Source organism: Equus asinus, chromosome 6 (genome assembly GCF_041296235.1).
Source record: "Equus asinus isolate D_3611 breed Donkey chromosome 6, EquAss-T2T_v2, whole genome shotgun sequence".
NCBI classification, from domain to species: Eukaryota; Metazoa; Chordata; class Mammalia; order Perissodactyla; family Equidae; genus Equus; species Equus asinus.
The window spans coordinates 71,748,394-71,773,745 of NC_091795.1; the positions used below are offsets into that span (position 1 = coordinate 71,748,394).

Sequence of the window (25,352 nt, forward strand, 5' to 3'; positions counted from 1 at the left end):
GAACTAGGTGATCAAATGACAGCTGTTTTTTTCTATGATAAGGTAAAATAGAGCATTCTGCTAATGTGGAGTTGATGGACTCTAATTAAAATTTGATATTTAGTTCTGATATAGGAATGATGGGTTTTGTCTGGTGGTAGTATCATTTTATAATTTAGAGATAAAACCCTTAGAAACCAGAGCTTTTCTTTGAGCTTTTAGAAATAAAAATTCACATTGCTATATTCAAAATGTCAGGAAAATATACTATTGCCATATTTAGCATTTTGATAATACTTAATAAAACCTGAATGGTTTTCCTGAATCAGTTTCTTCTTTTCGTTTTCTTTCTATGATACCTTATACTTCTATCATGGTTTTCTTCTCAGGAGTTCTAAGAGTTTATATAAATATTATTTGCAATTTTACATAGGCAGATTGGAGCTACATTTTTCAATTCTTATTTTTTCCGGGTCATTGGGCCCATGTCCCTTCGTTCCTGGGAGTTCCATAGCTACCACTTGAATCCAGGCTTCCATCTCCCTTTGTCATCCAGTTGCCTCCTCCTTGATTATTCTTCTTGAAGTCTTTTCCGGTCTCTCCCACACCACTTTCATATTCCACATTTGCTCAGAGACCCTTAGGGACTACCCAGTACTCAGAAGATAAAATATAACCACCTCTGTCTGGTAAACTGGTGCTTTCATAATTTGCCTTCGTTTTACCCTTTCATTCTAATTTCTCACTGCTCTAGTCAGACTAGTCATCTTGGTTTCTTCCCATGCTTTTTTCAGCCATCATGCCTTTCTTCATGCTAATCTCTTACATTAGAATTTCATCCCCCTTCTTGTTGACCTGTACCAAGTTTATCTACTTGTTTAGAGGCCCAGTTCAAGTTCCATCTCTCTCATGAAATCTCTTTAAAGCTACTCAGTCTATCATAACTTTTCTCTTTGCTGGCCACTACTACATTTGTATTATTATTTTGTCATTTAATCATTTGCTGTTTGTTACTTCCCATTTTTCCTGTGTCTTATCTCTCTAAGACTGTGAGTGCCATAAGATTAGCTTAATAGCAGATGCATAATAGGAGTTCAACAAATCTTTGAATTTAGGATACTACTACTAGTAATAATACTGTTTATTTAGTGATGACATGGACGTGCACTGTTCTGAGTGCCATGTTGTGTTAATTTATTTAATCCTCACAAGAGTGAGGTTGGCACTCCTATTATTCCTGTTTTAGCAGTGAGGGACCTGAGGCAGGGAGATTAAATTGTCCCAAGTCAGAAAGCTGGGAAATGACAATGCTGGCGTATAAACCCAGGCCTTCTGGCTCCCGAGCTCCCTCTAATCCGCTGTGTGGTTCTGGGTCTCCTCCGAGTGAGCAGTGCAATCACAATGGAGTAGATCTTCATGCTGCCTCTTTAAAAACATGGTAACAGCAACAAAAAAGGGACAACTTTTTAAATAATGTATACCAGCTATGTATCTTCTTATTTTATTTCTTTAACTTGTTTAAATTAAAATCCAATTCTGAATTTCTCTTGCAGATGGTAGTTAGTATTGCTGAAGATCTCTTACGAACCGCTGCCCAAAATAGCAGGCTGTCTTTACAGCGCACCCAAGCTGGATGGCTTTTACTTGGAGCACTTATGACTTTAGGTATAATTATATTTGAGTAGAATTTTGTCTTATTTTATAACTGTCAGTAGACTATAAAGAAAATTTAATTTAAAAGTATTAAACTTCACATTCTGGACTTTGAATGAGGTTGTAAAATGCTAACGATGTTTTCCCTGTTATTTTGTAGTAGGTTTTTCTTTTTGGTAATTGCTGCTTAAGTACATTTAATGAGAAAATTGTTGGCAAAGTTTCACCTTTACCATCAGGATAGCCATGGTCTAACTCATTAGCTTGGTTTTCATCAAAAAAGATGAGATTATGGGGAGCACATTCCATCCCCAAAGTAAGGACCAGTGACGTGATTTTAGTAGGGTGATAAAATCACGTTTAAACAGTATTTTCGGTGCTGCTCTCTTGAGGCTTATTGTTATACGCTTCACTTTCCTCAGTGCTGTGACGCATCTGAGATGCAGGCAAAGTTTAGCATTGTATGTAGAACAGAAATACATGTTATGATTGTGATGAGGTTGGCCTATTTTTGTAGTTCACATGTTTAGCTTCTGCTATAGAAAGTGTGTGTGTGCACTAAAAGTTACCGCCTTAAGCATCTCCCTTTTGGAAATTATACTTGGACCTGGTTTTCTAAAGAAAATAAAAAGGAGTAACTCTTTTCCAGAAATTTATCCTAAGACTGTTGAATGATATGTTAAATGAATTCCTTAGCAATGTAAATATAGGTTCCTAGTTATGCTCCTCCATAAAACTAAGTTAACCATATAAATTGCCCCCCAAAATGACAGAATATATGTATGTATGTGTGTGGGAGTGGATGTGTTTGTTTATATACATATATATTTGTAGAAAAGGCGTCATAAAATGTGTCCCAGATATATTTTATCGTTGATAAGATATAATCCATCATTCTGAATATATCTGGATAATTTCTTTTAGATTACTTTTTGTGAATTTGTTTTATGTTTGGATGCCAGAAATATTGTTACTTTTTAGGTGAATTTTATTATACTTTAATAGATATGTATTTTACTCACTGAATAAGAAACATTTTGAAAATGTCAATATTAGTCATAAAGATAGAGTGAAATGATAGATACTGTTAAAGTTTGTGTGGGGCTCTTTTCTTTGACTTTTGTTTGTAATGTATGTTATAGCTATGTATGGTTTTGCGTTCTCATTTTCTCCATTAGGACCATCTGTCGTTCGTTACCATCTGCCCAAAATGTTGTTATTGTGGCGAAATGTTTTCCCTCGTTCTTTAAAGGAATTGGAGGCTGAGAAGGCCCGAGGTGATTCCTTCACCTGGCAGGTTACATTGGAAGGTCGTGCTGGAGCTTTATGTGGTAAGAACGGAAAGGGTTGTATTTTCAGAATATTATTTTATTACTAAAATATTTGTAAAGTGAAGGAAAATCACTACTTCAAATTTTTATTTTAATATAAAATGATAAATTTGTAGATTTTTAGATTTAGAAAATTTATAAATAATCTACATCAGTTTGCTAATTTTATAATGAAAATGAAACTGAGACTCTGAAAAGAAGGTTCGAGTTAGTGGTAAACAGGAGCTAGAACCCAGGCCTCTTAATTCCCAATTGTTGTAGTCTTCCAGTATCAAAGAAGCACTGGGTCACCACGTAGAAAACCCAGTGAGTGTTTAAAGGAAAAAGAAACTCAAGATTACCAAGGTACTGAGTTTACAGTTAGTCTTTTCGTAATGGACATACAGCTGTTTTCTCCCGACGTTATCAAATCTGCAAATGATACGTTTTTCAGACATCAACATTATAAAAATTATGAGTAAAATTGTTTTTGTTTGGGAGTCAGCAACTTACAGGAAAGGCTCAAGTTTTGTTTAGTTTGGGCACTAGAATTACACTGGGTGACCCTGTTCTTTTTTTGTTTTATCTCAGGGTGAAAAGTGCTTCTTTTTCCAAACTGTGAGAGACAGATGTACACTTAGCCATAGGGCAGCTGGGCAAGGTTTCAGTTTTGTTCCCACACATCTAAGAGCATTTTAGTCTTTAGCTCTATTGCTAAAGAGCCAATAAAGATACTCCTCCTCACTGGACCATTATGTCCACTCTTGGTTCTGTCTTGAAACTGCTTCCTTTTTGTCATCCAAATTCATGAGGGGGTTATAGACCTCAAAATTCCCACTCACGGGAATCTCCCTAACAGACGTGTTCCCTCCCTCCATTTCTCTTGCTCACCCTTCTTCTAGCCTTTTCCAATGATTTTTCTCTGTGGTTGCAATTCGTTCTTCTTTTGGTTTGACCTGGTTTTAGAACTTTATATTTTATAATAATTAAGAACTGTAGTACCATCATATAGTTTTATAAATTTATTCATCCTCACAAAAGTTGCTCCAAATCTGTCCTTTTTACATTTTATCTAGCAATGAGGAGTTTTGTTGCACATTGTCCTGAGCTCCTAACTGAAGATGTGATTAGAAAGTTGATGACCCCTATTGAATGTGCCATGACTATGATGTCACAGTAAGTAAGCAATTATGATAAATTAACATCCAATTTTACATATTTATGAACAGTCATGTTTTGTACTTCCCTCTAGTATCATATAGGAAACATATAAAACTTTCTTTTTGAAAGACGACTTTAAAAATTTAAGTAAGGGTGTAGATTGAAATAAAATTGTGTTTCATAGTGTTGCTGTTGATACTTTGGTAGTACATTGTACTTTGATAGTACATTGATATTTTGCTGAAAAAAGTGTTTATAAGTAATGCTTATTGTAATAAGCTGATACTAACCATACTTTTGATGTTTTAGCATTCCTTCTGTAATTAAAGCCCATGGAGCTCATCTGAAAGCTAGTGCTGCAATGGTCCGCTTAAGACTTTATGATATCTTGGCTTTGTTACCTCCAAAAACTTATGAAGGTAAATAAAATTTGTGGTATCTAATAAAAATTCTTCAGTATACCTTTCCAGTTCTTCACAGTTTTACGGAGTTCTGACCATGGCTCTCTCTCACTGAGTCACTATGTAGAGGAAGGCGACCGTTTTCCTTTTCTTCATATGGAGGAGCTAACGCCTGTGGAGCACTTACTATGCTCTGGGCCCCATCCTAAGATCTTTACCTGTATTAGCTTTGACTCTAACCACAGCCTTATGAGGCTAGAATACAGCTCTCTTTTATTGATGAAGAATCTTGGGTAGATAAAGTATAATGCATCTTGCTCAAGTGTGACAGCTGGTAAGTGACAGAGCTTGGATTCAAACCCAGCTGTGTCATCTTCAGAGTCTGCACTTTTAATGACTATTCTAAACTGCTTCATATACATTATAGTATAGCCAATAATTTAGGAATCTGGAGGGAGAATAGTAATGTGCTTTTCAGACGGTAAATATTATATAAAATTTTAGTATTAAACTAAAGTCGTTGATTCGTTTCCAGTTAAGCCATGCCCAAGAATTTTGATATGCTCTGGTTTAGTGTTTGCACATCATTGTGTAATTAATAGTAAATAATAATCATGTCATGTTTAATGTATTTAAAATAAAGAATTGTTCCCCTATTTGAGTTTTTGATTACTTTAAATAATTTGGACCAAAAGGCATGATACAATAATAATAAAGGAAGTACCATGTTTGTCTATAAAAATCAGCATTAAAATATTTAATATTGATTTTTTTAAAAAGGAAACAGTTTTTTTATTCTTGTTGAACATGTTGCTGCTTTTTGTAGGCAATGATTGTAATTTTTGTAAAAATTATTCTTTTTAATCTGATCTGAAGTTCTGTTTTCTAGGCTCTTTCAATGCACTTCTTAGAGAACTGGTAGCAGAATTCACTTTGACTGACAACTCAGCCAACACAACTACTTCCCTCCTCAGATCCCTCTGCCATTATGATGACAGTGTTCTTCTTGGTTCCTGGCTTCAGGAAACTGATCATAAATCAATTGAAGACCAGGTAGTAAATGATACGGGGAAATGAAATCCTAGCACAATCGAAAACTGGTACTACTACACATGTTGTTTAAAAAGAAAATATTGTAGACTAAGGTTTAGTTTTCTTAGATATTTAAAGATAACTTTCTGGTGGTAGATAAATAGTGGAAAAAAGGTAAACAACAATAGCTAGAATTTGGCATATTGTAATTATTCCGTGTTCTTTGTATTTAGGTACCCTGTGGTGGCTGTGGCAAAGATCAGTTTTACCTGGCTTTTTGGTTATTGGAGTTTTGGGTTTTTCTAATTTGTTTTGTGACAGATTAGAGAGGAATGGGTAGTTATCAGGTTGGAGATTTAGAACCTTTTTTGCCTATTGAATACATTATTATGTACTTTTTTAAAGAGTTACTAAAGCCCCCTTTTGAAGATTTTTTTTTTTGAGTTTAAGTTATTCCTGATATAGTTTTGCTTACACATTTTTAAGGTGGGTACTGTAAAAATGTTTTAGAATGAACAAGTGTTCTTAAAATTGTGTAAAGTGCTACTGGTGACTTTGTAAAAAGTGACCAAATTATGTTTTTATCTAATTAAGGATTTTCAGATTCAATCATTCTGTTCTTTTTTGTTACCTTTTCTCCCTGCTCCCCTGTTCTATTCTTCATACCCATTACTTAGTAAGTGAATTTCTCAAAATAGAGTTTGACTGGTTTTTGTGTTATTCTTTTGCAGCTCCAGCCGAACAGTGCATCTGGAAGCGGGGCTCTGGAGCATGATCCATCCTCCATTTATTTACGAATACCTGCTGGGGAGGCTGTGCCTGGTCCTCTCCCTCTTGGAGTTTCAGTCATTGATGCTTCTGTGGCTCTTTTTGGTGTAGTGTTTCCTCATGTTTCTTATAAACACCGGTTAGTATGAAGTCAGTCAGATAATTTTAGTTAAATATAAATGGTTTTCAAACAGTAGATTTTCCCATCCCAGTTAACTATGTAAAAGGTAAATTACAATTTAAATAGTAGGTTCATAAATGTAGTAACATAAGTGACACTCATGATAAAAAAATTGCATGCAAATTCCACATAATTTGAAACAGTTTTTAAGATTTGGCCCTGTGTACTGGCATCTGGTATCCATTGTATTGTGGACTATGTGTTATACAACAAAATTTTCATTGTAAATTTTGTTTGCCAGTTTATAAGTAGGTTTTGATTGTGTCTTTTATTAGGGACATCAGTTTTTTAAGTCTTTTGTTTTTGTTACTGAAGAAGTAAATGGGTGAAAAGTCTGCTTCCTAATTACATTTGTCAGATGATGAAGTCTGGAACTTGGGAAACTAAAGTAACTGGTTCTTTTTTTAATAGGAGCATTTTAGTCTCCTATATTTGTATACACAAACACTATCCCTAACTTTAGTAGGTATTTTGTATATTTATGGTGATTTTTCCAAACGAAAGAGTGAAAATGACTTAATTCAAGACTTTCACAGATAACTCAAGTTTTATAAAATATGCCTTAAAGCATTGTTGTATTTGTATATAAAAGATGACATATCTTTAAATTTGTAAGTTACTTAATTAATTGCTTTTTAACTTGATGGGAAGAATTTTAAATATGAAATTTTACTTTACCCAGATATCTTTAAGAACATTTGGTTGCCACATAAATGTTAAAGAACATTAAAAGGTGAGGGGCCGACCCCATGGCCAAGTGGTTAAGTTCATGCGCTCCACTTTGGCAGTCCAAGGTTTCGCCCTTTTGGATCCTGGGCACGGACATGGCACCACTCATCAAGTCATGCTGAGGCGACGGCGTCCCACATGCCACAACTAGAAGGACCCACAATTAAAAAATACACAACTATGTACCAGGGGGCTTTGGGGAGAAAAAGGAAAAATAAAATCTTTAAAAACAACAACAACAACAAAAAAGAACATTAAATGTGAAAGAATCTTATAAAGCATCTACTTTAATGTCCCTATTTTAAATCTAAGCAAATCCAGGTCTTTGAGTTTATGGCTTGCCTTAAGTTATACAGCTAGTTTTGAAAGCCATAACTAGAATCCAGGATTGTCTTAAAAGCACTTTGTGGAATAAAGTGAAGTATAAATAAATAAATTCTATTAAAAATATAGTATATAACATAAATATCCAATGATGGAGAAATGAGTGAATAAATTATGGAAAGTTGACAGGTAGGAGTACTTTTACAGAGATGATATTTTGATATCAGAAAATGCTTATTATACAGTGTTAAATGAAAAAGGTAAAATAAAAGGCAAGAAGTGATCCCAGTTTGGTATTTTAGAATACATAGACATATACAAAGGTTATTTCTAGGTAGTAACTTTTTATTACTATTTCCAAATTAAATGAAATATTCTATAATAAGGAAAAAAATTTTTAAGTTATGTATTTGAGGTTAGTTATAGGCAAATGATGTTTAATGGTAGTGTTGGAGACCACGTGGGTGTTCTTATGTGTGTGCTTGAAAGCAGTGTGAATAATGCCCTGCTCTCTCACCCGTAGGAGACGTGGATCTGTATCAGAGCAACCGTAGAAACATAGTCCACTTTAGCCTCAAGTAACTCTAACTGGAGTCCCTGCTGGAGGGTAGATGATTTCTTCCTATGTGATTTTGAAAAATGCTTTGACCTGAGACTATGACCTGTTATAAATTGAGCTTAAATCCTTATAGTAACTGTAGGGAGATTTTGATTTCTACTTTAGGTTATAGTTATCTTAGTACTGAATCCAACATGTTTGGATTTCTTTGACCCGCCCCATTTCTTTTTAGAGGAATCTGCAATGATCTCATTCTCTTTTGTAAGAATAGTCTCAAATGGCTGTGATTTTCTTCTTCTTGTTAACTGTCTCATTTTAAAAATTTGAAATAATAAGAAAACCAATTCACCTCTGATTTTTTTACATTTGAAAAAACTGACCAAATCTAAATCTTTCTTAAAATCTCTGAATTAGCTTCTAAGGGTAGAACATGAGTTACTATTTTCTTCTATGTGAGAGTACGTTAAAAAAAGAAAACACTTAGGCCACACTTTTTTACTTCCAACTTAAAAATCTTCCACACAGGTTTATAAGGAACGACTGTTGTTCTATTCAAGAAACCTTGAGCGCCTGCTATATGCCAGGGACTTTGTTGGACGCTGGTGTTAATGTTAAAGACCACTAAAATTATGACCTTATTTTGCAAATTGAAACTTAATATTTAGTCTCCAATCTTGTTCTGGTTAATAACCACACGTCCCTATATTAATTCAGGAGCAAGAGATCTGGTTTGGACCAGCTGTGGGAGTGAAATAGAAAAGAGACAGCATGGGGCATTATTTATTAAACAATGAGTTTATATTCTTATCTCTGTTTTCTGAGCCATATTTGAATAGAAAGTATTGCTAATGTGATCTTTATTCTATTATTGTAGATTGCAGATGTTGGATCACTTTGCTGAATGTGTTAAACAAGCCAAAGGTGTCCGCCAGCAGGCTGTGCAGCTTAATATTTTTACAGCTGTTCTTAGTGCGCTAAAGGTATTTACTTTAAAAATATAATAAATATTCTGAACTACGATTTTAATTAATACCTTTAATGAGGCAGGCAGATCTAGACTATTATGTTTATATGTGTATTACTTGATAACTCTGTTTTTATATTAATTTAATTAAATTAGTGGAATCTTTATATTAAGTTCATTGTAATTAAATAAGTATTTCATATTTTAGTAATGTTAAAGTTCATGTTTCAATTTGACCGCTCAGATTTTACAAGTATCAGTAAGTTCTTTCAGAATTTTCAAAGATGTCTTACTAATGAAATCTGATATTCTGCTGAGTTTGTGGTTTAGACCATAAATCAGGAGAGGCTATGTTGTTCATTTGAAAGAATGCTGCGTTTAGAGATTGTGGTCTGGTTTAGCTATTTACTAGGTTTATGTCTTGTGTAGTTCCTTTAATCTTTCTTGAACCTTAGTTTCTACACATATGAAGTGAAATAACTATTTTGCCTATCTCTCAGAGTCCACACACTGTACTATGCAGCCTACAGCCTCTCATGATGTATTTGAAAACGTGTTATATTATTCAGCACTAAGCTTATTGTAAGGCAGTACTGTTTTAAAATGTTTTATAAACATCAGGGAAAAGGGATATAGGCATTGGTTATACAATAAAGGTTTGTACCATTTATATAACCATTAGTATATGCCCTGTTTAGAGATGATCAGCTAAGACCAACATCTGAGTTTTTAAAAAATGGAGTGGGGTGGTCATGGTCTTCTTCAGCGGTTGGAAGGCTAGTGAACCAATGGTAATATTGCTATACAGTATACTTTTCTTCATAGATAGGCTCGCTAGTGCCTCTGCTATAGTTAACTTTTTCCCCAGGCACCATGACTTGGATTTTTGGTCTCAAGGAAGTAAATTAAGTTCCAGGATGGTAAGTGTTAGAACAGGGATATTAACATGTAGTGTGATGAACAGACTATAACAACATTTAGTTACTGATTATTCTTACTTCATTTTGTCTTTAGATATTTCTTGGATATACGCTTTATGACATACAGTCATGCATCACTTACGACAGGGATACGTTCTGAGAAACACGCCCTTAGGCAATTTCATCATTGTGCAAGCATCATAGAGTGTACTTACACAAACCTAGGTGGTATAGCCTACTACACACCTAGGCTATTTAGTACTAATCTTATAAGACCACCATTGTATATACACTCGATCATTGACCAAACTGTTGTTATGTGGCACCTGACTGTAATTAATTATCTTATCTGGAATTTTTATATAAATATATCACAGTTTTCTTAATCAAAGTTAAAAGGATAAATTTCATTCAGTTAAATAACAGTCGATTTAATTATACAGTGTCCTTTATGTATAAAAATAACTTCTAAGTGGTAGTCTTTGGATAGAGACACTCCCTGGGATTGTTGGTTTTAGGACCTGTTGGACTATATCTGTGTTAAATATCATGTTCTGAAATCACATTTAGGAAAGTGATTACTGTCAATTTAACAGGTCTTTATTCTAGGCACAGTATATGTGTGTGAAAGTTGGCTGAAGAAAATAATGTGCGGCGATACATGTATATTTACAAAGATTGCCGCACATTTTTTTCTTTTATTTAGTGTGAATTATGAATTGCTTTTTTTTTTTAAATAACCATAGGGCCTGGCTGAAAATAAAAGTACTTTAGGACCTGAGGAAGTTCGTAAATCTGCTCTGACACTGGTTATGGGTGCTCTTGACAACCCAAACCCCATCTTACGATGTGCAGCAGGGGAAGCTCTTGGAAGAATGGCTCAGGTGGTTGGAGAAGCAACTTTTATTGCTAGAATGGCCCAGTATAGCTTTGACAAGTAAGTGGGTCTCTTTACCAACAAGTAAATTTCTCATATAGACAAAGATATCTTTCAAGTAATCGGTAATTAGTAACTGGACTATATGTTTTCCATGTGGTATAGCATGTGACACTATTTTGTATTTTTTCATAATGATCTTAATTTTTAATTCAACAATTGATTAAACTCTAGAATCTGGGAAAGTTGTAATAAGAATAAGAAAGTTAGATACATTCAATATGGTAAAGGTTTCTGTTTTAGCTCTTGAATGTTACATAGTGGAATCAAGAGGATTGTTAATAAGGATTTCTCCGTTATGTATTCTGCTCTGAAGAGGTGCTTTGAAGTCCTTATTTCTGCCCCCACTCCTGTTTTTCTTTATGTTAATTATTCAATTTTTAGAATAAACCATTCTTTTTCTAACTGCTCTCAAGTTTCTCTCTTAAATTATCCCTGAAATTGGATAAAATTAGCATTAGGTTTTAAAGATTTTGTTGCATATTAATTAAAAAGAGAGATTTGATGGGGGCCGGCCCCGTGGCCGAGTGGTTGAGTTTGCGCACTCTGCTTCGGTGGCCCAGGGTTTTGCTGGTTTGAATCCTGGGCGTGGACATGGCACTGCGCATCGGGCCATGTTGGGGTAGTGTCGCACATGCCACAACTAGAAGGACCCACAACTAAAAATACACAGCTATGTACTGGGGGGCTTTGGGGAGAAAAAGGAAAAATAAAATCTTTAAAAATAAGTAAATAAATAATAAATAAAAAGAGAGATTTGAGAAATGCAAATAAGTATGATTAGGATGATAACATGCAGTTATTAGTGACTGTTGATTGTTAAGTACTTAAGTAGAAAAGTTGCAAGTCAAGAGTGGTCAAGAATTGACAGTTAAATAATGTAAATTAATCATTCTTAACTGTTGTATATTTTGAGTACTAATTATACCAAACTACTCATAATCATTAATGAGAGAGAGAGGTGGGGAAAGCAGTGGTTTTGAAGTAGTTGTTCTGAAGAAAAACTGCTTTCTGAACTGTTGCATATCTACGAATGGTTTCTCTTGTCTTCGCACATGAATGGCAATTTGGCTGGTTATAGGATAATACCCCAGTGTATTGTTTGAATCACCAAGGATAATATGAGCAGGCAGGAGAGAGTTAAAATATTCACAGACTCTCCATCTTCTCCAGGATGACTTCTGCTGTTTTCTAGCAATAGATTAGATTTGCCTTTTCTGAGTATTGCCATTGATTCTAAAATCAAACTTTGTTAAAGATTTTTTTAAAAGATAGAACCAATCTTAGCTACCTGTTGAATGGTTTGTGCTCTGTTAATAGTAGGTAAAATAGGATTGTATTTCTTTGGAAGACTTTTGAATTGTAAATTTTTCTTTGGTTACAAAGGGTTTTAATTTATAGTTGTCTTCAATACCTGTAGGAGAGTTTATTTTGTACTTATTCTCGTGAAACCCAAGGACATTTCATTCATATTCATGCCTGTTTGGTTGATGGTTTGCAAATATTTTCAGTGCTTAGTTTCATTAGCTTTTCAAATAACTGGTTATGATCTGAAATTAATTATTACGTAGACTTTGTTCCCCATCTTTTCACATTTTAATTTATTTGAATTTTGGGTTTGTCTTAAATTCTTTACAAAATGTCATAATTATTTGGCAGCATTTTTTTCTCTCATATTGCTATGTAAAATAACGGCACATTTAAAAATCTCTATGGTATCTTAGATTTGACAGAATCTAGTTGTATTTTGAAAAAGCTTCAATACCCTGTAGGTTCATTGTAAATTCTCATTATATCAGACTGTTTTCTTCTATATTATCTCTTCTTGATGTAATATCTGACTATGAAAAGCCAAAATCACTTATACATACAGATCTGTCAGCTATATTTGCACATTAAAATCTTATGCCATCTTAGCATTACTACAGAATCGTTTCTATAAACCATTCTCAGTTAATAGGGAGGAGCTTCAGTTCCTTAAGACCCAATTCAGAAAAAAATAAAAATCATTACTGGTTAAATTTGTTTCCATTCAAATTGAAAATTGCTTTGAGACCTCTGGGAAATGTCCATTCTTATATCTTAGGTTACTTTTTTTGAATAGATTATAATCACTGAGAAAATTGGCCCAGCTGTTTAGCTCACTGAAATGTTACCTTTTGAAAAGTAACAACATGAAGACAGGTTTCTAATCTCTATAATGTTTTAGAATTCACAGAGTGCATTCATTCTTATTTCATTCCTCAAATCAACTGCTATATACGAGTAATGATAATGTACATTTTATAGATGGAGAAACTGAGGCATAGAGCAATAAAAATCACTTATCCAAAGATATACTATGTTAGAAATACTGCTAAAGATGGATTAGTTCACTTCATTCATTACTACATTTCTTAACAAATGTTTTGTGACAGCACTTGGAATTTTTCTTTCTTTGCCATAGGCAAACTGACCAACCAGAGTCTTGGTGATGATTTTTCATCTCTTGACTTTATTTTACTTTTATGAGTTTGATAGAAGTTTGGTCATGAATGGCTTATCAAGAGTTATAATACTGTTTTGGAAGTGCAGCCAAAGTTGCTTTCTAGGCTCCTTTGTTATTGTAGGTGCTTTGTTCTTAGTGATGTCTTATCGTGTTTTCTAATAGTAACTGATTATATGGGTGCATGATTATGAGTCATAATATTTATGGCTTAAAAAATATTGTTACATCTCTTCTTTTATTTGATCCTATCCATTGTCCAAAATGAGGTTTAGAGCTTAGCTCCCTTTTAAACTCTCTACATTACTACTTAAATATCAATAAAATAATGAAATCTGTTCTTTCATGTAAATATTAAAAAAAATACAGGACTTTCAATGCCAGTCATGGTGGAGTAACAGGGGCTGGACTTATGCTCCTGCCTTAAACAACTAGAAAACCAGGTCATATAAATGAAACAGTTCTTTTCAAACATTGGACAACAGCCAGCACAGAGCAGTGATCTCCGAAAAATGCGAAATGCTCAAGGGGAACAGTATACTTGTTCCAGATTTCTGCCTGGAGAGAGTTTCCAGGCTGATAGGAGAATTTGGAGTTTGGGAAGGCCAATGCAGCTAGAATGTATGGGGCAGAATATGAGAGAGGAGAGAGAGCTATGAGCAGAGGAGTCATCTCAAGTCTTTGGCTGAGTACTGATATGTGATGAGTACAAGGAAACAGCCCAAGACCAGGGAAAACACCACCAGAAAAGAACAGGTGAAACAATCCGTAGAGCTCACAGGGCCAAGAATAATGCATGTTCCCATCATCCAGACTGGAAAGACCTCCTAAAGGGGAGTCCTCAGAAGGGTGTTGGCTTAGTAGCAGAGCAGTGTTGACCCACCCTAAAAACACTTAAACTCAAGCCTTGAAAGGATCAAACTGATTTCAAGTAACTTAACTGCATCCCAGAGCAAAGCCCAACAGTATTTAAAGAAATACAACTAATGTAGCACGTATTATTGTGAAATTCATAGTGTCCAGTATCCGATCAAAACTTATCAGACATATAAGGAAGCAGGAAAATAAGACCTATTATTAGGAGAAAACATAGTAATTGGAAACAAACCCAGAAATGAAATAAATAATGGAATTAGCAACCAAGAATATTAAAAGCACTATTATAAATATGCTCCATATTTTTAAGGAAATACAAGGAAATGTGAGCGTGATGAGAAGAAAAATGAAATCCATAAAACAAACCAAAGGAAACTTATAGATATGTAAAATCTCTCAAATGAAAAAATACATTGGATGTGATTAACAAAAGTTTAGATACTGCAGTAGAAAAAATAGTGATATTGAAGACACAGAAATAGAAACCATCCCAAATGAAGCACAGAGAGAAAAAAGACTGTGAAAAAAAAATGGACAGAGTCTGACTCCTAGGACAAATATCAACTGTCTATGTATTGAAAAAAAGACATTATGTGGAGGAACAAAGATAACAATAACAGTAGGCTTCTAACCATAAACTATGCAAGCAAAAAGCAGTGAACTGACATCTTTAAAGTACTGGAAGAAAAAAGTCGTCAAACTAAAAGTATATACCCAGCGAAAATTCTTTTTAAAAATGAAGATTTAGTGAAGACTTTTTCAGATTACGAAAAGTTGAGAAATTTCATTGCCAGCAGATTTGTACTTTAAGAAATATTGGAAGTTCTTTGTGCAAATAAAGGGATACCAGATGGAAATTTGGATGTATATATAAGAATGAAGAGTGCTGAAAGTGGTAAGTATGTGGATAATTACAAAGACTTATTCTTAATAGTCCATTTTAAAATGGACCTGTCATTTTTATTTTGTTCTCATGGTCATTTTTTAAATTTCTTGAAAAGAGAAATTGACTCTTTAATGCAAAAATAGTAACAGTGTATTGTAGGATTTTACTATGTATAGAAGTAAAATATATGACAATAGCACAGAGAATGGGAGATGGAAATGGTAGTATACTGTGTTGGATTGTATATGATAATGCATAAAGGGGTATAATATTCTTTGAAGGTAGATCATAATGAGTTAAAAATGTCTATTGTAAACTCCAGAGAATCCACTAAAAAAAAAAGTAGAGAAACTCAAACCAAGAGTTGTTTTTTTCAAAAGAGCCGTGAAATTGATAAACCTTTCATCTGACTAAATAAGGAGAGAGAGAGAGAGAGAAAGAAAGACAGGCACAAATCAGTATTACTAATGGAAGAAAGGGTTTTTATCACTGGAGATTCTGGGGACATTAAAAGGATAATAAGGAAGTATTGCAAACAACCTTATGCCAATAAATTTGACAACTTAGATGAAATAGGCTGATTCCTTCAAAGACACAGACTAGCAAAGCTCGTTCAAGAAGAAATAGATATATGAATAACTTTGTATCTATGAAATAAATTAAATTCACAGTTTAAAACTTTCCCTCAAAGAGAACTCCAGGCCGGAATTGTTTCCTTAGTGAATTTACCCAAACATTTAAGGAAAAACAATACCAAGTCTATTCAGACTCTCCCAGAAAAATAGAAGAGGAGGAGGGCTGGCCCCGTGGCCGAGTGGTTAAGTTCGCGCGCTCCGCTGCAGGCGGCCCAGTGTTTTGATGGTTCGAATCCTGGGCGCGGACGTGGCACTGCTCATCAGACCACGCTGAGGCAGCGTCCCACATGCCACAACTAGAAGGACCCACAACGAAGAATATACAACTATGTACTGGGGGGCTTTGGGGAGAAAAAGGGAAAAAATAAAATCTTTAAAAAAAAAAATAGAAGAGGAGGGAGTACCGTCCGACTCTTAATGAGGCCACTTTACCCGGATACCAAAACTGGACAAAGACATTACAAGGAAAGGCCAGTCTTCCTCATTAGCATGTACACAAAACCTTTAATAAAAATTTACTCAGATCCAACAACATTTTTAAGGGAAAATCATGACCAGGTGGGGTTTATCCCAGGTATGCAAGGTAGATTTAATGTTGAAAATCAATGTAACTCAACCAAATTAACAGACTAAAACAGAGATTTCATATGATCATCTTATTAGATATAGTAGAAGCATTTTGACAACACTCAGTAGCCATTCATCATAAAATACTCAACAAGCTAGGAATTTCAGAAGAGAATATCTTGAATCTGATAGCCCATCTACAAAAATCTGCAACAAATATTATACTTGATGAAGACTGTATTCTCTCCCCCTAGAATCACAAACAGGGCAAGGAGGTTTGTTCTCACTGCTTTTAATCAGCATTGCGCTAGATGTGCAATCAAGCGTTAAAGAAACGAAAGGGATACAGATGGCAAAGGAGGAAGTAAAGCTGTCGTTCTTCTGAATGAAGTTTGAATATATGGAGAAGATCCTAAGAAGCCTGCAAGAAAGTTATTAGAACTAATAAATGAGTTTAGTGTGTTCTTTTTTTTTTTTTTTTTTTAAGATTTTATTTTTTCCTTTTTCTCCCCAAAGCCCCCCCGGTACATAGTTGTGTATTCTTCGTTGTGGGTTCCTCTAGTTGTGGCATGTGGGACGCTGCCTCAGCGTGGTCTGACGAGCAGTGCCATGTCCGCGCCCAGGATTCGAACCGACGAAACACTGGGCCGCCTGCAGCGGAGCATGTGAACTTAACCACTTGGCCACGGGGCCAGCCCCAGTTTAGTGTGTTCTTAACATATCCAGTAATCAATTATATTTGTAGATCATGTCAATGAAGAATTAGAAATTGAAAAATTTTTTAATGCCATTTATAAAACATAAAAAATACTAGGGGAACAATTTTGAAAATGTGTGTAAGAGCTATACACTGAAAACTACAACACATTGCTGAGTATAGTTAATGAATACCTACATAAATGGAGAAATATACCATGCTCATGGAACAGAAGCCTCCACATTGTTGAGGATATCAGTTCTCTCCAGTTTGATTTGTGTGTATAACACAAGTCAAAATTCAAGTAACAACTTTTTGTAGAAATTGACAAGCTGATTTCATAGTTTATACAGAGATGCACAAGATCCAGGATAGCCAGAACAACTGAAAAAGAACAGAGCTGAGAAGACTTTCCCTACCTGATTTTAGGCTTTTTATAATGCTGCTATAATCAAGACAGATGGAACTGACATAAGAAAAGACATATAAATCAATGGAATTTCAATGGATTGAAATTTTTATTCCAAATTTTTATTCTGAAAGAGTCATATATATATATTAGGTTGATTTTCAAAAAAGGTGCCAAGGCTGGCACTGAGGAAACAGTGGATTTCCCCATTTGTCTTTTCAACAGATGGTGCTGGAAAAATTAGGTATGTTCATGGAACACAAAAAATGAATCTCAGTGCTTAACTCACACCATATAAAAAAATGAACTTGATAGCAATATGGATCCAAATGTAAGAGCTAACTATAAAACTTCTAAAAGAAAACTTTGTCATCTTGGATTATGCAAAATTTCTTAGGATACAAAAAGCATGAACCATAAAATATTTAAAATTAATAGATTGGATTTCATCAATATTAAAAACTTTTGCTTTTTGCATGATAATGTTAAAATGAAAATACAAATTTCAAGGTAGAAGAAATATTTGAAGAAGATGTGATAATGGCAAAAGAGCAGTCGAGAAGATACTCTCCATCATTATTCAACAGGGAAATGCATGTTAAAACCACGATGAGCTACTTCTACATGCCCGCTAGAGTAGCTTCAGAAAAAAGACTGGAAATACCAAGTGTTGGAAAGGATGTGGAGTAACTAGAACTCTCATACATTGCTGGTGAAAATCTAAAATGGTACAGCCACTTTGGAATATACTTTCGTGATTTCTTATAAACTTACATATACTCTTACCTTATGACCTAGCAATTCCACTCCTAGGTATTTACTCAAGAGAAGTGAAAATATATGTGCTCACAAACACTCGTACTCAAACTTTTATCACAGCTTTATTCTTGGGAGCCAAAAACTGGAAAGAATCTACATGACTATCAATTGGTAAATGAATAAATAAATTGTGGTATAGTCATAAATGAAATACTCAGCTGTATAAAAAGCACAAACTACTTATGCAATAAATGAGATGACTCTCAAAAGCATTCTGCTATGTGAAAGAATCCAGCCACTAAAGACTATGTACTATATGATTTCATTTGGATGAAAATATATAAAAACGTAACACTGTAGGGATAGAAGATGGATCGGTGGTTGCCAGAGTGTTAGGGGGAGGTAGAGGACTTCAAACGGACGTGAGGGAACTTATTGTGGTCAAGAAAACGTCTTGTATCTGTGCTGTTAATATGGTAGCCACCAGCCACACGTGGCTATTGAGCAGTTGAAATATGTCCTTTTCAGATCGAGATGTGCTGTGGGTGTATAATGCACATCAGGTTTTGAAGACTGTGTTCATAAAAAGAATGAACAAATAATTTGAATTTGAATTTGAAATAATTTGAATAATTTGAATGAAATAATTTGTTACATTGATTACATCTTGATATTTCAATATTTTGGATATATTGGGTTAAATAAAATTTATTAAAATTAACTGCACCGGTTTCTTTTTTCCCTTCTGTAGTATGGTGACTAGAATATTTAGAATTACATAATATGACTTCTATTATATTATTCCTAGGACATCTCTGTTCTATATTATGATTATGTGGTGGTTACATACTGTACACAATTATTAGGACTCATTAAATTGTACGTTTTACTGTACACTTAAAATTGGTGAATTTTATTGTATATAAATACATCTCAATAAAACTTATTTTAAAAAGTAATATACAAATCTCCATTTTATCTTTTAACTCATACAGATGTATTTCACAAAGGAAAAAGACTGGCCCATTTTTAAAAGGTTCAAATTATAATTATAGGGAGTTTCTTTTGTGAAACTTAAAAGTAGTAGTTCTGTGAATACAAATACCTTTTTTCATATTTTCCAAACCAATTATAAAAGCTATTCTTTTATTTAAAACACCAAGAAAAAAGGCATTTCAAATGACTCTTGGCTTTTTAAGGAATAATTAATATTAAAAACCCAAAAGTTGTGGCTCTTCTTTCAGATTTTCTCTAAAATTAAAGTAGGCTTTATTCACTGAAATGTTTGACTTTAACCAACCATTTTAAATTAAATCTCCAGCTCTTATTTAAATTAAATCCTGACTCTTATTAGAGAGAGGAGAAAGAAGTAATCATGATTGTAATCTTTTCTAATTTCCAGAATCCCTTTTATTGTGTGACTCATAAGCTTGTTATTGCTCTAGGGAAATAGAAAAAACAATCCCTGAAGCATAACTTTTTTCCAGATTGAAATCGGCCCGAGATGTTGTATCCAGAACTGGACATTCACTGGCTCTTGGTTGTTTGCATCGTTATGTTGGTGGTATTGGTTCAGGACAACATCTGAAGACCAGTGTCAGCATTTTATTGGCTCTAGCACAAGATGGAACATCCTCTGAAGTCCAGGTATAATACTGATTTTTTTATTATGAAAATTTTAAATAATATTTTTGGGAAAACTATTTACTATATAAAATAGTAATGATTCTGTTAAGTAGTTAGGAAAAATGTATTAGGGTCTTTCTCTGTCATTTTGTTTTATAAGTCTTCTTTGTAATAGCGTATAACAGGATTTTGTATTTTAGCCTAATTTTAAAGTCTGTCTTATTCTGGGAATTTAACCCATTCACATACATTTCATGAAGCATAGTTTTTATTATTATTCTTATTAATTATCCTTTGTACTTGTTTCCCCTTTTTTTGCATTTCCTTAATTTGTTGGATTGATCAAGTTTCTTTTAATAACAGTTTTTCTATCTCTTCTCTAATACCTCAACCCAGGTTCAAGATCTTTGGTTGAATCTTCAAGTGTACTCCTTGAATTTTTTTGTTTATTTCTCCTTAAACATTTTATGCACAAATAGATATAACTACCATGAGAGGCAAGAGCTTCACATGTGTGAAATGTCCTATACTTTTGATTTGCCTCTTCACACTGGTGCACCTAAAAATATTAAAAGGATATGAATCCAACAGCATTCAATTTGCCAGCTTCATATTGGGACTAAGAAGTTGGGAGAAGAGACAAGTTTAATTGCCATTACTGCCTACCGTTAGTTTATTAATAAATGAGTTCTTTCATGATTGGATAAAAGAGATTAAATCCGCCAGAGGCTTCTAGTCTAAAGTTTGATGTCTTGGTAAATCTTTCCAGCTGTATAAAGTACAAAATTGTCAAGAGAATGAGAAACAATAATCAAGTAATCTTGTCCCTTAAGAGGTGCTACACTTCTTTTTTTAATGTTATTTTCACACTAGTCTGGAAGAAAAGAAAGTTATAAAATTAGTTTACCCAAGAAGTCACTGCTTGCTTCTTTAATATCAAAGAGTAGGCGTTAGTTTTCTTTTCTTTTGTCTTCACCTTTTTTCTCAGCCCTTTCTTGTTTTAATTTCTTAAAACCAAACTCTTCTAAGTGACCACCTTACATGATTCTTTTTATGTGACAAAACATTTTACTATAATTTGGATCAGTTACATTCCCTTGAATATCCAGAAATAAAACTTCAATGATGAATTCATTTCCTTCTTTTATATATGCATACTTTTCACACTTCCAAAAAAAAATTACTTATGTAAAAAACTTCTGAATTAATGGATGCTTATGGACATCACAGCTCTTTATTCCCCATCTTTTCATTGCTTTTCCAAGAAACATCTGAAATATGTATATATATATGTAACCTTGTATTTTGGTTTGGCAGTGTGTAAAAGTTTTTCTCTTTATCCTTGAAGCTTAGAAATTTCACCCAGTTTTGTATAAGTTTATCTTTTCTTTCTCTCTTTCTGAAATTCTTATTATGCATAAATTATGTCTCTTGTCTTTTTCCTCATTATTTTTTTGTATTTTTACGCTATGTTACAGGATAATCTTCCGTTTGATCTTCGAGATAATGATTCTGGTTTTTAGCAATAACTTCTTTCTTTCCAGTTTTCTACTGAATATTTAATATAAATCATGGGTGGCTTTTTTGAAGACACTTCTAGAATCTCCTTTGTGCTGTAATTATATTGCCTTAAAAATGTTTGTTATAGTTTTATTAAAGTCTTTGTTGTTTCTTCCATTACTTTTTTCCTCCAGAATGTGTGCCCTGGTCTTTCTCCCTCAAGCTGCCATATCCTTATTACTTTTCGCTAGCTCTTGTCAGTAGGTGTGGTTTCTGTACATACCTGTCCAAGTCAGGTTGCTGAGTTCTCTAGGGTTGAGGTAGATTGAAAAGTAGCAGAAGTTAAGGTATGGATTTTTTTCTACTGTGTTGGCAAGTTGGGAAACCTCTCTATTGAGACCTTTGTCCTCAGCCCAGTAATACAACTCTCCTTTAGAGCTGCCAACAGCAGAAGTAAAAGGCAGGTTCTTCTGCACTTGGATGTGGGCAGCTTAACAGACTTTTTGTTTTCTCAGGCCTGTACTGATTACAGTATATTGCTCTGGAGTTAGTTTTACAAAAACTGTTAGGTTACTTTGTGCTTAGTAAACATTAATAGGGGCCTGAAATGGGTCGATCACTTGAAGAGCTCTTTGTGAATATCATTGCTCTGGAAATTTGTCATGATCATTGTTTTATTTCAGGCTAGTTTCTTAGCAAAACTCCAGCAATAAAGGCAATAAAGATATATTTGATGTCCACTATATCAAACACATTACGTAAGTCATTGTCTTTTGGAAGTGGGAAATATACGTACATTATAACAGAAGAAAGTGAGTTCATCATGGAAATGTTTTTCTGACACTCAAAGCTATGCTGTAGAGAAACTTTAAACATAGCATTTGTACATCAGTTGCTTTGGTTGTTGGCAGTTGGGTAGCTTATGTGCTGCCTTTTATTCCTTAAGGAATATATTTTAATTGATTTCTAGCTTATTGATTAACAGTAAGATGTTAGTATTTAGTAAAATTTAAGTTAATAAATCAATTTAGTATACTCTAATTATTCCTTACAACTAGAATAATAATATATATATTTTAAAAAATTTTTAATTTGAGTTCATAATAGTTTACATCAATGTGAGATTTCAGTTGTACATTATTTCTTGACTGTTACCACATAAGTGCTCCGCTTCACCCCCTGTGCCCACATCCTACCCCCTTTCCCTAGTAACCACTGAACTGTTTTCTTTGTCCATGTGCTTGTTATATTCCGCATATGAGTGAAATCATCTGGCGTTTGTCTTTCTCAGTCTGGCTTATTTCACTTAGCATAATTCCCTCCAGGTCCTTCCATCTTCTTGCAAATGGGATGAATTTGTCTTTTTTTTTATGACTGAGTAGTATTCCTTTGTATATATATACCACATCTTCTTTATCCAGTCAGTTGATGGGCACTTGGATTGTTTCCATACCTTGGCTATTGTGAATAGCGCTGCAATGAACATAGGGGTGCATATGTTACTTTGGATTGTTGGTTTCAAGTTGTTTGGGTAGATACCCAGTAGTAGGATAGCTGGGTCGTATGGTAGTTCTATTTTTAGTTTTTTGAGGAATCTCCATAGTTTTCCATAGTGGCTGCACCAGTTTGCATGCCCACTGGCAGTATATGAGGGTTCCCTTTTCTCCACACCCTCTCCAACATTTGTTATTTTTTTGCCTTGGTAATTATAGCCATCCCAACAGGTGTAAGGTGATATCTCATTGTAGTTTTGATTTGCATTTCCCTGATGATTAGTGATGTTTAACATCTTTTCATGTGCCTGTTGGCCATCTGTATATCTTTGGAAAAATGTCTGTTCATATCCTCTCCCCATTTTTTGATTGAGTTGTTTGTTTTTTTATGGTTGAGTTGTGTGAGTTCTTTATGTGTTTTGGAGATTAACCTCTTGTCACGTATATGATTTGCAAATATTTTCTCCCAATTGGTGGGTTGTCTCTTTGTTTTGATTCTAGTTTCTTTTGCCTTGCAGAAGCTCTTTAGTCTGATGAACTCCCACTTGTTTATTTTTTCTTTTGTTTCCCTTGTCTGAGAAAACATGGTATTCGAAAAGATCCTTTTTAGTTTGATGTCAAAGAGTGTACTACCTATGTTATCTTCCAGGAGTTTTGTGGTTTCAGGACTTATCTTCAAGTCTTTGATCCATTTTGAGTTTATTTTTGTGTATGGCATGAGAGAATGGTCTACCTTCATTCTTTTGCATGTGGCCGTCCAGTTTTCCCAACACCATTTATTGAAGAGACTATCTTTTCTCCTTTGTATGTTCTTGGCACCTTTGTCAAAGATTAGCTGTCTGTAGACGTGCAGTTTTATTTCTGGGCTTTCAGTTCTCTTCCATTGATCTGTGTGCCTGTTTTTGTACCAGTACCATGCCGTTTTGATCACTATGGCTTTGTAGTACGTTTTCAAGTCAGAGATTGAGATAGCTCCAGCTTTGTTCTTTTTTTTCAGGGTTGCCTTAGCAATTCGGGGTCTTTGGTTGCCCCAAATGAATTTTAGGATTCTTTGGTCTATTTCCATGAGGAATGTCATTGGAATTCTGATTGGGATTGCATTGAATATGTAGATTGCTTTGGGTAGTGTGGCCATTTTAACTATGTTTATTCTTCCAATCCATGTGCGTGGAATCTCTTTCCATTTCTTTATGTCACTATCAATTTCTTTCAGTAATGTCTCAAAGTTTTCATTGTACAAGTCCTTCACCTCCTTGGTTAAATTTATTCCAAGTACTTTATTCTTTTAGTTGCAATTGTAAACAGAATTGTATCCTTGAGTTCTCTTTCTGTAAGTTCATTATTGGAGTATAGAAAAGCAACTGATTTTTGTAAGTTGATTTTTTACCCTGCAACTTTACTGTGGTTGTTAATTATTCCTATTAGTTTTCCGATGGATTCTTTGAGGTTTTCTATATATAAGATCACGTCATCAGCAAACAGTGAAAGTTTCCTTTCTTTCGCTCCCTACTTGGATTCCTTTTATTCCTCTCTCGCCTAATTGCTCTGGCCAAAACCTCCAGTACTATGTTGAATAAGAGTGGTGAGAGTGGGCATCCTTGTCTCGTTCCTGTTCTCAGGGGGATGGCGTTCAGTTTTTGCCCACTGATTATGATGTTGGCTGTGGGTTTGTCATATATGGCCTTTATTATGTTGAGTTAATTTCCTTCTATCCCCATTTTGTTAAGAGTTTTTATCATAAATGGCTGTTCGACCTTGTCAAATGCTTTCTCTGCATCTATTGAGATGATCATGTGGTTTTTATTCCTCAATTTGTTGATGTGGTGTATCACGTTGATTGATTTACGGATGTTGAACCATCCTTGTGTCCCTGGTAGAAATCCCACTTGATCGTGATATATAATCCTTTTGATGTATTCCTGAATTCGGGTTGCCAAAATTTTGTTGAGGATTTTTGCATCTATCTTCATCAGCGATATTGGCCTATGGTTTTCCTTTTTCGTGCTGTCCTCGTCAGGCTTTGGTATCAGAGTGATGTTGGCCTTGTAGAATGTGTCAGGAAGTGTTCCATCTCCCCTAATTTTTTGCAATAGCTTGAGAAGGATAGGTATTAAATCCTCTCTGAAAGTTTCTTAGAATTCCCCGCAGAAGCTATCTGGTCCCGGGGTTTTATTCTTTGGGATGCTTTTGATTACTGTTTCATTCTCTTTCCTTGTGATTAATTTATTCAGATTGTCTGTTTCTTCTTGATTCAGCTTTGGGAGGTTGTAAGAGTCTAAGAATTTATCCATTTCCTCTAGATTATCCTGTGTGCTCTCCGGGCTTTCTTCCTCTTGCTCTGGTCTCCTGGGATGTTGGCTTGATGAGGTCACCCCCTGCAAAAGCTTTCGCCCCGTTAGAGGGCTTCCCTCTAGGCAACAATCTAGTCCTTGGTGATCCCATGAACAAGCTACCCCTCCCCCATTCCTTCTCTCATGGAACCTCACGCAGTTGCAAATCAC

The 25,352-nt window shown here is 34.5% G+C and overlaps 1 protein-coding gene across 3 annotated transcripts in view; it reads left to right on the plus strand.

Annotated features, from left to right (window-relative positions):
* Positions 1-25,352, plus strand: part of HEATR5B (HEAT repeat containing 5B) — a 107,849-nt gene that overhangs the window by 24,926 nt on the left and 57,571 nt on the right. For all 3 annotated transcript variants that reach the window (XM_014832858.3, XM_014832859.3, XM_044772237.2), the window contains exons 11-19: positions 1,533-1,644; positions 2,811-2,963; positions 4,019-4,118; positions 4,413-4,522; positions 5,394-5,557; positions 6,268-6,443; positions 8,972-9,077; positions 10,728-10,918; positions 19,720-19,879. In XM_014832858.3, coding sequence (XP_014688344.1) covers positions 1,533-1,644; positions 2,811-2,963; positions 4,019-4,118; positions 4,413-4,522; positions 5,394-5,557; positions 6,268-6,443; positions 8,972-9,077; positions 10,728-10,918; positions 19,720-19,879 — 1,272 coding nt within the window. The remainder of the gene's footprint in view (positions 1-1,532; positions 1,645-2,810; positions 2,964-4,018; positions 4,119-4,412; positions 4,523-5,393; positions 5,558-6,267; positions 6,444-8,971; positions 9,078-10,727; positions 10,919-19,719; positions 19,880-25,352) is intronic.